General features: G+C 29.3%; 1 protein-coding gene across 11 annotated transcripts in view; it reads left to right on the top strand.

Moving 5' to 3' along the window:
- Positions 1-12,950, top strand: part of LOC143222076 (adenosylhomocysteinase-like 1) — a 123,162-nt gene extending 110,212 nt beyond the window's left edge. For all 11 annotated transcript variants that reach the window (XM_076447950.1, XM_076447952.1, XM_076447956.1 and 8 more), the window contains 6 exons: positions 187-257; positions 540-634; positions 3,467-3,565; positions 5,027-5,174; positions 6,358-6,478; positions 7,005-12,950. In XM_076447950.1, coding sequence (XP_076304065.1) covers positions 187-257; positions 540-634; positions 3,467-3,565; positions 5,027-5,174; positions 6,358-6,478; positions 7,005-7,011 — 541 coding nt within the window. In that variant the 3' untranslated portion in view covers positions 7,012-12,950. The remainder of the gene's footprint in view (positions 1-186; positions 258-539; positions 635-3,466; positions 3,566-5,026; positions 5,175-6,357; positions 6,479-7,004) is intronic.
- The last annotated feature ends 1,629 nt before the right edge of the window (positions 12,951-14,579 follow it).

Genomic DNA, 14,579 nt, shown 5'->3' with positions numbered 1-14,579 from the left:
TGAATTTTACTTTAGGGGTAAATAGTTCAAAACTTGTTTTTTAATACATGATTGCATACTTTGTATTATACACTTTTGACCTGTTATCATAGGATATTGTAATAACATATTTCAATGTATCATTTGTTACTTTATGGAAGGTTTTTAAGAATATTTCATGTTCTCTATTCTATGTTTTCTATCTAGCATGGATGGTTTTCGAGTTGTGAAGACAAACGAAGTTATTCGAAATATCGACATTTTGATCACAGCAACAGGTATTTTTATGTAATTTATGAAAATTTTATGCTTTTTAAAGGCAAACTTTTAGAATTTAAGTTTATTAGGAAACAGAAATAATCTATTTATTTCTATTTGAAGTATAATGTTCCAACTTCATCAAATAAATGGTAAAACTTTGAATATTTTACTCAATACTTCTTGGTCCCATACTATTCATAGGACAAACAAATTGAAATAATATTTTAGATTGACTTTAAAACTGTGTGTATGTAGTATGGAGATGTTGTTCCTAACCCTTGTTGTTTTTTTCTTATCAGGTAACAAAAATGTCGTCACCAGAGAGCACATGGATAAAATGAAGAATGGTTGCATTATCTGTAACATGGGACATTCAAACACAGAGATAGATGTGGTATTTTTCTTGCATATTTTTCTTTCCCTTCAATAAGCTTGGCATGGCCTGGTAGCTAGGGTGCTTGACTTGCAACTTGTGGGTCCCTTGTTCAAATCCCTGTGACCAAGCATTCTTGTCCTTTCAAGTGTGAGGGTGTTACAGTGTGATGGTCATTCCCACTAATTTTTGGTAAAATTGTAGTCCAAGAGTTGGCAGTAAGTGATGTTGATTAACTGCCTTCTCTCTTGTCTGTCACTACTAAATTAGGAGATGGCTGGCTCATCTAGCTTTGTACAAACTTCAAACCAAACCCTTCAATAATTTAATGAATGAGCCCTCAGTCACTGTGGCACTCAAATGCTGATTTGCAAACCAATGAAACAATATTAAAGATAAAAAGAGAAATAAAGGGAAAAAAGCTTAGTTAGAAATTAGTATTAATGCAGCATTTTGTTAGTTTATTTGAAAATGGAAAACAACACTGTAGGCTTCTAATCATGGTTCATGGAGTGGAAGAGGTTGGATACTACTTTACTAACAGTTTAATAGGTAGAATCACTAATTAAACAGTTTCCAGCTTAAGTAATGAAAAAAGTGAAATCAAATGGCAAGGATTAAGCATGTTTAAGCTGTTTTGTTTTGTTTTTAGTTAAAAGTTGTTAGAGTTAAAATATTTGTTTCCCAAAGAAATTCATATAGTGAAAAAAATTAATTTAAAATCATAAATCTATTTCTAAAACATATGTTTAACTTAAGTAATGATATGATATTCTTTTAATTTAAAAGTATAATAACTGAAGGAAGCAAAAGTTGTATACAGTTTAATGTTCCTCTTTCATTTGTTATTAAACCCATGCTTTATTAACTGCTAATTCCATATATTGGCTTGTGGAAGGTAATAATTGACTCATTTTACTGATTAAGTACTTGTGTCTTTAAATTAAAAACCAAAAATCTATGAAAATAGCAAAAATGTTCTGACCTTGTTTCAATTTTCTTTATCCTTCTTATCGGAAAAAAATCCTCAAGCAAAATAAAACCATCACGCCTGGACAGTTTCCAGTTAACATATCAAAAAATGAGTAACTGAACTGCGGATATGATGCAAGGCAAAAGTGTATTAAAAAAAGTGGAAATTTGTCTTATATCAGTTTTTTTTGTCCTCCTTGTTGTTGGGTAAACTATTTTAAAATAAGATAGCCTATATACATTCTCTAAAAGTTACAAGTTACCATACTAAAATCACAGTAATTGAGCCAGTCAGCTCTGGGTGTTAGTGGTTTACATACACAATGGATCATTTTTATAATAATGTCTGTAATGTATTTGCACGTGATTTCAATTACAGCTTTAAAATGAACTCAGACTGAAAACAATATTTAATTAGTTAAAACTAATTTTTCAGCTCTGGTTTTCAGTTTGGTAACATCTCTCAATCACATTATAACAACACTTCCTCTAGTAAAAATCCTAAGCATACTTTTGATGTACAACTATGCCACAGTTGTCAAGCACATGATCATTGATGTGAGATTTATTTGTTGAATATTTATTTACATTTCTAATTATCTGGCAGTTCAACATACACCTGGAGTTCCATTTAGGGCACTTAACTTGATGTATCACTTAAGATGTTTTTAAGTGTCCATTTCTTTTCTTCATGCCTGAAAAAAAAAAAAATTGTAAAAATGTTTTGGCTTAACAATCCTCTGACTCGTTAGATTTTATGAAAAGTTTATGTAATCTATGTTTTACATTTATTACATATTTGTCTGTACGTAGTAATATTGAAGTTATTGCTTGTTTTGTAGCATTGAATTTTATAATGAAATGAAAATTTAAAAACATTTAATAAGAATGTTTACTGGACAGATTTTGATGTGGAATATTTTTACAGTAGTATTCCTTTGGAAAAAACCATAGAATTAACAGTTGGTATATGTATAAAAGTGCAGATTTAAGATTATCAAAGTACATATTCAGAAATTACTAGAATTTTACATCCAAAGAACCATGTATTTTGTTTTATTACAATAATTATGATCAAACTGGTAGAGATGCAATAGAATCAGGGTTATAATCATTACTTGCCACTTTGTTTTTTTATCGTTATGCAAACAATTGTCAGAAAATTGTCCGTTACACCTCAAGCCTATATATTATCTAAATTGTGTTTCTTGTACTTTGTAATATTTAAGTTCAACACACTTGTTTTGTAAGATCGTAATAATCAACATAAAAATATAAGATATACTGTGAAACATAATAAAAAATGTCACCTTTTTTGATACTATAATACATAATAACAGTAGAAGTGTTGAATGTGAAGTGTTTCATAAAGAAACAAACTTTTGTTTTATTTTGAACACTTAGATTATTATGCTAATTTATTATATTTGTAAAATAGCTAGCACATAACGAATTACCAAATTAGAATGTTTCTCATTTAAAATAATTTTCCAAATAGTATGATGTCATCATATGAAATTATCTGGGTAAAGTTTAACAGTCTAAAACAAAATTCAATATTCCAAAACACTGTAATAAATACAGTGTGTTACTAGTGATTTCATCCACTCTTGTGATCTTGTTTTCCATTTCCTATGAAGTTCTTTCTACCTCTTGTGTTAGGACATCTAGTATTAACATTATACATAATCAGAAAAAGATTGAGGAAAAATTAACAGAAAAATAACACTGCTAACCACTTAATTAGGTGTTAAACAGTAAAGAAAACATTTCACTTTTGAACATGAATTTCACATGTATAATCTGAGACAAAAAGCTATTTCAATAATAAGATAGACTTTTATTATGTTATTATTTGTAACATTTTTCTTTGCTCTGTAGCAAAGCCTCCGAACACCTACCCTGACGTGGGAGAAAGTTCGTTCCCAAGTAGACCATGTCATCTGGCCTGATGGAAAAAGGATTGTTTTGATAGCTGAGGTCTAGTAATTTGTTTCTAATTTTGATAAACCTTTAGGGTACTATATACATTAACTTTGAATTTTAAAATGCTTCATTCTCACTTGCTTCAGAGATTTAAACTTACACATGTTTGAATAGTCTTTTTTTTAGTGTGTGAACAGACCAAAATTTCTGTTTTGCTCTTTACATTTTTATGATTGATGATATAGTGCACTTTTCTTAGCATAACAACAAAAGATTATAGCATTTTAAGTTTGAAATTTTCCTAGATGACACAGAAGAAATTGGTAGCATACACAACACATTTGTTTAGACAGTGGTGTATTACAGGAGATGTCTTGATTGTTTTCAATGTGGAGTTGGTTAATTAATTTTTCTAGTTTTTAGATACGAATTATCCCAATTTAAAGTTTACTGTTGAACATGAATAGAATGATGAACTCTGATTATCAGCTGTACATATCTTAAACAACCAGGGTATACTTACCACTAAAGTGCATCATAAATCCACTCTCACTGACCTTTATTCACATGTTGAAAGTTTTGCTTTTTGATCAGTAAAGAAAATCTATTAACACCTTGCTAAAATTCGAAATATCATGAAATCAAACCTTTTTAAAGTAAGATATTGAGAACATTAAACAAATGTTTAGAAGAAATTGCTTTCTGTTGTTTTTTTCTGAAGTGAATAATCCATCAATTGTTGGGTTAAATTTTCCAAAGAAAAATATTGCTTTTATCATACCTTATATAGGAAATATTCTTCCATACACAGTTAAGAGTAAAATTATTAAACATTTACATCCATAAGTTCATTTAAGAGGTGTCTTTAAAACATTCTAGAGTTAACTGTTTCTTCAGATTTAAAGACAAACAGTATCCATTGAATACCTTGCTAGTAGCATGCGAGTTCATATGCTCGAAATACAACCAAGGATTTTTTAGATCAACCACTAGAAAGCTGTGCAATCTGAGACAATAACACTGTAATGTTAGAACCTACAAAACCAGTAGTATTGCTAACCACTGTCTAAATGAATGTGATGTTGTGCTTACTTCCAGTTTTGTACACATCATTATTCATTCCCAGGAATAATTCCATCTTAGGATGCTAGAATATCTTGCCATTAAACTAAGGAAACCACTTAAATAGAAGTTCAGTGTATTGTCACTATATCTTCATTTGTGGAAGTGGAAAGAAAATAACATAGAAAAATCATTGAATATATAAGGTGGACTAAGAACTATTTAAACAGATACAATTTAAATGTATTCAGATTTTCACCCTATAGATATCAATAAAAAAGAAATAAGTAACTGTGTATAAGATGGTTAATATGAAAACCTACTAATCTTTGGAAGTAAAGAGTGAGTGTTTGATATCTTCCTTATGTGTTAAGAGTTTGTTGGGGAGGAAACTTCTCTTAAAGCTATTATAAAGACAATATGAATGAGCTTGTCTGTATGCGCATGATGTAGGGTCGCCTTGTCAATCTCAGCTGCTCCAGTATTCCTTCATTTGTGGTGTCTATCACTGCAGCTTCACAAGCCTTGGCTCTTATTGAATTATATAATGCCCCAAGTGGACGATATAAGAGTGATGTTTATCTTCTTCCAAAGAAAATGGGTAAGAAGCTCTTAGACATCTGTTGATTAGGTTTAAGAGTTTTAGGGTTAAGCAACAGAAGAATAATACATGTAGGTTTACAAATTTATTGTTTATAATTTTAATTATTTAAACTTTGAAGTTATTTGGCTAAATTTTTTTGATTATTAGCATTGCTAACTTGTGTGTAAAGATATACAGAGAATGAGTTTATTTTAAAATGATTTTGGAGCCTGTCTGTATAGTTACAGTACACGTTGTCACGTCTGTGCTTCTTGACAGTTGTCCTGCAGTGGTGTTTCCATTAGAAATTTTTTTTAACCTAAAGCACAGTTTTCTTTGCTCACTTTTCATAAGTATATATATATATATATATATGTGTGTGTATGAGGATATTGGTTCCAAGCACCTGTTTCAACAGTTCAATTGCACAGAAATCCATAGGTGATGCTTCCTGGCACCTTGACTGAAGTGTCTTCATATGAAATAGCATTACTACCAATTTTTTTCTCCAGGTGCTTGTGATATGTGATGGTTAAATAAATATATTATAGAAGCAACATGTGTATACCTGATTTCTTGTTTTCCAGATGGATTATTGTTCTTGATTCTTTTATATGCTGTTGCCTGGGATATGTTTACAACTTTTGCTGCCTTTTTGTTTCTAGATTCTCACCTGTTATAAGATCACTCATTTACTTATCACAGCTGAGGCATGAATTGTTTGAAGTCTCTTTGTGAATTGTCTTAGTACCCAAAGTTTATTCATATTCTTTTGTCTTCCAGTACGGTTAAGCAAAAGGCATATCTCTATTGTGCAGATTCTTATGCTTCAGTCTGAACACATTTTTATGATACGAGTATCTTACATCACATTACCTACAAAACCCAAACATTGTCAGAATGTGGTTCTTATACAATCTATTCCACTTTATATATAGTTGCTGTAGCTTTCAGGTATCTTGTAAATTTGCATATTCAAAATCATTTTAATGTAACATGTTCAACTTCTAGCTCTATGTATGTGCTTAGTAGAGAAAAGAGACTACGAAGTTTTGGTGACAGAAGTGGTTTGAATCATTGAGTAAAAACAAAAATAAATCGGAGCTTTTATTTTTACTAAACTACATATAGTACTTTTGCATGGTACTGTTTACTGAATTAGTGATAAATACACTGTTGCTAATGGCACTTCTACTTCTAGATGAATATGTAGCAAGTCTTCATCTGCCAGTATTTGATGCTCATCTGACAGAACTTACAGATGAACAAGCCAAGTACATGGGTCTCAACAAGGCTGGACCATTTAAACCAAACTATTACAGGTAGGTACTGCAGTAGAAACGTAAAATATTTTAAAGCAAATATCAGACTCTAGTATTACCTCATAGTGTAGTGTGTTATTGATTTATGAAAATATTGCTGTGGTATGTTAAGTGATGCATGTAGATATTAGGTTTCTGACTCCTCAAGTTGGTCTGTCAGTTTTTGAAATATGTTATTTTTTGAATTTTTTCCATTAGTATGTTTAGTCTATTAATTTTAAGTATCTTTAGTAAACTTAATTAATCTTGTATCATTTGCTTTCATCATGATAAACTTCTAGTCTTTGTTTTTTCTTTGTTGTCTTTAATTTTAAGGAATACCAAATATTCATCAATATATTTTTCACAAAACTAAAACTTATAATACCTTGAACTGTGGTTAAGATGTCAACAGCAAGATTAAAATTTATACCTATAAAATTTCATTGGAGTGTAATTGACCCAAGTAAAACTTTACATTTGGAAGTTACAGTTCGATAAGTGAATTTTACAGATGTTTAATATTTAAAAACAAACTGTTTTCCAGGTATTAGCTAAATTAGAAGAAGAACAAGTTGTAGATGCATCTGGAGCTTGCCTATCCAGTTCAGTGCCCTCTTATCCTATATGGGCCTGTCATTCCAGTCGTATTATCAGTGAAAATGCCAATATACTTTGTTTTATTTGGATTTTATGATCTATATTTTGTGTTTGTTTATGGTACTGCTTTGTTTTAAAAAGTGGTTTTAAAAGAACTAGCAGTTAACCAAAAATAAGAAGAAAGTTTAATAACAAAGAAGTTAATTATTTAATACAAATTTTAACATTTGTAATTCAAAATATTTTGAATATAAAGCAAAACAGGAGTACTCTTGTCATTGTTTTGTCTCAGTGAAATAAAAATACACAGATTTACATATAAGCAATTTGAAGGTATTGCTGTTATACTGTAAAATATACAATATGTTATGAAAGATAAATGTTATATATTCATGAAAACATCGATATTTAGATTTGTTAGTTGTTACAGATAAATGTTTGTTTTTAAATAGCAGTTTCATAGTATTAGAGTTAAGGTTACTCTGGTATAATTTGTAACCTTGACCATATTTTAACCTTGCTAACTTTCATTTTGGATATTTGAATGCTTTATGAAATGAAATGATTAAACTATTGAAGTTAGGCTAAAAGGTGAAGATACTCTATTATCTATTCAGGGTGTACTTTAGATTAGAATCAAAGAAAACGTGATCAGTTATGAGTTAGTTATGTGAAATGTACTCATGATAACAAATTGATATAACTTATTCCTGATTGATTTTAAAAGGTTTAATTTTTATATTTGATATAAATATGGGTGAGTTGAAATATATTTTTCCAATGATTTTAAGCAGAAATATGTATTCATTGCTTATTTATGGTTATTATGTTCCAGTCTTTACATTTTTTATCTTTATGAAATTAGGCTTGATAAAGCAGTGGAGAAAAATACTGGCATACAGTTAACAACTTCTCCATCAACAACTACATCTGTTAAGTTTGAATGAATCATTTTAATGTTGAAGATTTTATAGGCATTTAAGTATATGTGCCTTCAGCTTTTGGTTCCAGAATCGCTTTTATTTGAGTCTGTGTCTGTTGATACATTTTTTTTTTCTATAATAAAGTTTAAACATGTAATAACAGGTAAAGTTTATATACAGATATGTCAACTATTCATGTTTTAGTGGAACTTGTAATTTTTGCAAGTGACCTTAAGTTGGTATGATCATACACTTTAATTTTTTTTTTATATAACACAGTTCAGTAAATTTGTTATGTGTATGAAATGAAACAACTCTGTTGATTTCATAACTATTTAACTTTGGCAGTTCTACTTGAACCAGACCTGGGTACCTTTATAACTGTGAATAAATTGTGGTCTTGTTGAAAATCATATTGATAATTAGTCCATTCAAATGTTGGGACAGCCAAATTAAATCCACTGGTAAAGATAAAAGTTGTTTGGCCAGGAATGTGTGTACTTGTTGATATGTAATTTTTTCAGTATGATAAAGTTTAAATGTATGGTATGGTATATTTGTGTACAGGGATGTCAATCATTCATGTTATGATGGAATAGTTTTAATATTTACCAACATCCTATACTATTATGATCATACCCTTCAAATTAATAGTATTATTATTTTGTACATATTACAGATTAAGTATAACATGATTCAGTAAATTTGTTATGGGATGAAATAAAACCATGAAACTGTCAGGTTCATAACCAATCAAAAAGTATATTGGTAGTTAGTTCATTCAAATATTGGAACATATATATTAGTTGCAGTGGAAGAAGAATGAACCAAAAGCTATTAAGTCACAAATGCATCAATAGAGTTTCATCTTGCAACAAATGAAACAGGCTAAACTACTGTGAATAACTTAGCCACTGAAACCTATAAGTAGAAAATTGGTAGACTTGAGCAACCTTCAAATTGTAAATTTATACATACTATAACTGAACTTACCGGTATTTTCACAAACATTTAGAAAATAGTAAAAGTGTTGTATTTAGATGTTTCCCCTAGAGCAAACATAAACTACACAAGTTAATGTCATGTTTGACACAGTATTCAAATTTAAAAAGTTTATAATTTTTTTACACTTTGGTTACTTTTACTAAAAGTGTATGTAATAATAATAATAAAAAATAAAGTACATGAAAATCGGGGTTTAGAGTACTCGTTACATTCTCAAGCCAGTTGCGCTTGAGTAAAACTAAGATGTTCTTCCCTAAGCTGCATTAAATCTTATATATTTGGATGCTTAAAAAATGTGCATTGCTTTCAAATATGTTTGTTATAATCAAAAGGTATATTAGTAAATAGAGTAAAACTTCTATAAATGATCCACTTTTTAAAGTAACTTTAAAATTGGTTTTAAAAGTTTTTTGTAGCAAACGTGGTCAACATAAACCAAGCAGCTCTCACTCAGTAATGGCTTACAGTGTTGAAATTGGACACAAATTAATAGAATGTACATAGAGGAGGATTTGCTATTTTTATTACTTCTAAAAATGTCCAGCGGCTGTGTATTATTGATTAACAATCTGAAAGGTAGAGGGGGTTGATGAGTTTGACATATTATATTGAAATTGCAGCAGGTAAAACTTAGATGATGTGAAAATTTCAATTATAAATTATCTTTTCTTACCAAGTTTATTGACATACATTAGTAATAAAGTTGTATAATTACTCTACGAATACAACACTGTGAAAGATCATGACATGCCCACTTTGACACATCAGAAACATTGTGCTTAATGAAAGAATTATAAACAGTAAGGTGAAAGTAAGAAAATATATAACTGCAACGTGAGAAATTTTTTATGATATGAGACTCTGATATATCGAGACACAACCTTGGGACCAACATACCACAAAAATCAGGACACACACACACACACACAAAAAAAGGAATTACCATAGGATAAGTGTAAGGTACATTAATCATAGTCTAGAATATTCAACAGCTTCTCAGGGTTTGAAATATATTGAATAAAAATATATGAACTATATTTTACAAAGGTGAAAATAATAGTAACCATAAAAATTATAACTATCATTCTAATATGGATCTTTTTTATAAGTTTGGAGATTCCAGAAATTTAACTCTGAACATACTTTATATTGGTGATGTAGTTAGTAAATTGTTCATAAGTAATATCCAAACATTTTGTTCTATGTAGATTTCAGTATTATTCATGGCAGGAAAGTGACTGTAGTGATTAAATTATTCATATTTTCTTGTTCATATCCTTATTCTTTTAGGTTGTTATTCATATTTTACATAATTAAAGTTGACATCTCTGTATGTGCTTGAATGAGTCTAAAATATTTTAGTCTTTCTAGTTATTTTTTTTTCTACTAGAAAGTAATTTTGAAATGAAAGAAATGACAGATGTGAAGTTTCCATTATATCTTGTCCTAGTTACAGTTTGATTTGTTATCAAAACAATGCATAATAGTTTTAAAAGTAATTTAGGTTTTTGAACTTGTTTTTTTAAATAAATATCATATTTAACTAGAAATGTCAGCACAAACAGTACTGAGAATCAATCTGCCTGAAAACATACTCCATCCAAGACCTTTATATAAATTTTGAGTTTTTTTTTGTTGTAGTGAAAGTAAAAACAGACAGAGATGTTTATTTTTGGATCCTAAAGTGTGAACAGTGTAATACTTGGATTCAGTAAGTTATTTTTCTATTCAAATTTGCACACTTCATCTATTATAACAACCATTTTCACTGGTTTCCATCCTGGTTGTTGTCCTTTACTGCAAGAAATTTCAAACTAAGTATTGTGTTACCTTTGTACTCTTAATATATGAATGCATCTTCAACAAAAACAAATGCTGGAGATTTAAAAATTAATAATTTTTTTTAATGTAAAATATGAAATTTTGTGAGGTGAACTGTAACACTGATACGAAATGAAATCTGTTATGGTAAAGATTATGGAGAGGGTCTCTTGCAGTTCATTGCTTTCTATGGATGTTGAAAAAGTTATTGTTAAATTACTTCAGGATGTTAAAACTTTAAAACTTGCAGAAATTCATCAAAAATCATTTAAATAATTTCTGTGAATACTTATCAAAACACTTTTTGTTATATCTTGTACAGAGAAGTAGAAACTAGTTTTTGCTCTGATTTAAAATATTCAAACATTTAATAAATAAAAAAGAGAGAACAATCAGTTCTTTATTTTATGTTATTCGGCTATTAATCATTTAAACCTTGTGCTTCTCAGGGTTTAAACTATGTGATGAAGTAAGACCTGTTACAAACAATAACTTGTTAATTTAGAATACAGATGATGGTTTGGAACATTGATAATAAAATTCATTGCAGTAGGAATGGATATTAATGGACATTTTTATGTGTATTTGATATTTGTATATACCTCTTGCTGATGTATTTTGCTGAATGAGAATTAGTTGAAATTTTTTTCATTTTTTAAGAGTACATTATAAAGATTTTCAATTTAATAAATGCTATTCATTAAATTAACAAGCACTGTGCTATTGAAGTAAAGGTGTCATCCTTTGCTTTTATTTTACGCTTATGTTTTTTATTATAGAACTGTGTAGAATTATATGCAGATTTCTATCCCAGGTTTTTGGGTTAGGCATAGCCTAGTGCTGGGCTGCAGATCAGAAAATCCTTTGTTTGTGATGTGATATAATAGTTTACATGTTCTGTCCTTTATGCTTTTGAAACAGTTAATCCCCTAATTCATTTAACGTTAGATGTACAATAGGCAGCATATGCTGTTAACAATTGGATTCCCTCTGCTGAACACTTCTAAATTAGCATAAGGTTATGCCTAACTGGTAAGGCTCTCAGACCTCACCATTTTAACCTTGTGAAATACAAGTTGCCATTCAGGTTGAAATAGCAATACTAACCCTTTTTTTCTTTTTTCATCATGATAAAAAAAAGCTTTGTTTGTAGTAGAAATCCTCTTTCTTAATTAGGTATACCACTTTTTAAAGTTAAATTTATGATAAAAAATTAATTACATATATTTCCTAGATTATTTTGAAATCTTGTTAAATGAAAAACCAGAAATTTTTATCTATAATATTTTCACTCATGCTTGTGATATGGGAGATCATTATTTTAATTGTCAGAGATGAAAACAAATTATCACTTTTTATTAACTTTCTTGAACAATGATGAAACTTAGATGTTGAGTGTTCTTTTTACAATATCTACTTCTTTTCATCATTTTTGTTTTGGAAGCCATACATATGATTATATATACATGGAAACAATATGGATTGGTAAACATAGTTCAATATATTTTGCATCAGTTAGTTGTTTTTAATCATTCACTACTGCATAAGTTGGATTTTACCAAGTTCAATGATTGTTTCTATATTATATTATTATTATCATTTCTGAATTAGTTTTAAAAGGGCTTAGCCATGTCACTTCTAATGATTGTACACAATTTAGTTACACAGAGAAGATTAAATAGATGACTTTTAATTTATAATTCACCAGTACTTTCGATGACCTTAACCAAGTATTTTTTTTAAATAAAATGCATAGTCACACTTATTTTTGTACCTCTGAAATCATTAAGATTCCATTTAGGTTGTCTTTACTAGAATAATTCAGTTTCAGTTGTATTTGCACGAATCCAAGTTCTTCCATAATATAAAATGTTTATTTTGTATTTGATAAACAACTATAAGTTTTCATTAATTGTTATAGAGCTGCAATCAGAAATTTCTCTTTAAGGACCAGAACATGCTTTAATGAGAAGTTAACTTTTGTAGCAATTTTAATTACTAGATTAGCATATTATGTTTTATCCAGGTTCTTTAAGTTAGTGTTTTTTAGTTTTGGTTTAAAAAATCATATTTAAAGGAAACTTTAGTATTGTGATAAGAACAAAAGAAAATAAAAGTTAATTAAGCTGTGAGATAAATGCAAAGATTTAGACTAAAATCTCATTTATTCTGTGAATATCAAAGGCTTAAGGGAAATGTGTTAAAAGAAAAAGCATGTGTTAATTTACAAACAAGTAATGAAAGTTTTAATTTATAAAAACAAGTATTATTTTTACACTGGTAAAGGAGAAACTGTTGAAAATATTATTGTGTCTAAAGTTAAATAAAGTTGGTCAGCCTGATGTATATTTTATTTTGTGCGATACTATTGAATAGAACTATGAGTTATACCTGAAGTATTAACTTGGTGTGCCCTCTAGAATTGCCATAGTTATTATCATAATAAAAAAACAATGAAAGGAAAAGAATGTGAAAGAAGAAAATATTTTTATGGTGACAACATAAAAATTTATACTCATGATAGGAAATTTAAATTTATGCAGTAAGGTTCTTACATGATCTTTATTTTTATTTGTTTATAGGTGAAAACTTTATAGCTGCATGATGGAAAGAGTGCTTTTCAGCAGTAGTATCATTTTGTTACTTGTATTTTTATGTGTGTGTGTCCAATAACATCATAAAAGTAGTCACCTACCAATACACAGTTCTGTATATTTACTTCCTTTTGAGGCCTGGCATGGCCATGGGGTTATGGCATTCAACTCCTAATCTAATCTGAGGGTCGTGGATTTGAATCCCTGTCACAAATATGCTCACTCTTTCAGTCGTGAGGGCATTATAATGTGATGGTCAATCCCACTGTTTATTGGAAAAAGAGTAGCCCAAGAGTTGTCAGTGGGTGGTGATGATAGCTACCTTCCCTCTAGTCTTACACTGCTAAATTAGGGATGCCTAGTGCAGATTTGAGTAGCTTTGTGTGAAATTCAAAACAAACTTCCTTTTAAAGCCCCAAGAGATAGCTCAGTGTTACTTTGCCCTAAAACAAATTTCCCTTTAAATATATTATCCAAGAGATCTTGCAATGATCAAGTACATACATTTTTGAACATAGTTTAAACAAAATTTTCCTTTATATTTGCATGAATATATTATGCACGTTTAAAGTGAAATTATTTTTTTTATTTACAGTATATAATTAAACTTTTGTGTAGGTAACTTTATAGTTTAATATATAATACAAAATGTTTTAATTTGTAACCAAATTTCAGTAGAATAATTCATAATTTTAACATGTTTAAAGACCACAGTGACACCCAAATATTGACAATTGATCAGGCTTAGTTCAAGTGACTAGCTTCAGTTCTATTCTAAAGGTCTTGTGTGATATGACTTTTAGTACTCATAAGAGCTAGTTATCTGTGGTAGGTAAAATGCAACTTGCATATCACATAGTTCAATGCAATATTGCATGCTTTGTTAAGTGCATCATTTAACATTTGTTTTATGATGCACATGTATTTGACATTCAAAGTTATGACTACCAAATGAATAAAGTTCAATTACCTATTCTGTGAATAAAGTCTTGCTAGCACTTTCCTGGTTCTTTAATTTTGACTTCTTTTGGAGAAGTCTCCTTCACTGTTTGTTGAATTTCACACAAAGTCACACAATGGTTATCTGCACTAGCTGTCCCTAACTTAGCAGTGTAAGACTAGAGGGAAGGCAACTAGTCATCACCACCCACTAGAAACTTGTGGGCTACTTTTTTACCA

The sequence above is a fragment of the Tachypleus tridentatus genome, chromosome 8 (assembly GCF_004210375.1).
Source record: "Tachypleus tridentatus isolate NWPU-2018 chromosome 8, ASM421037v1, whole genome shotgun sequence".
Lineage (NCBI taxonomy): Eukaryota > Metazoa > Arthropoda > Merostomata > Xiphosura > Limulidae > Tachypleus > Tachypleus tridentatus.
The sequence above is the reverse complement of the archived record's forward strand: the minus strand, read 5'-3'. Positions and strand labels throughout refer to the sequence as shown.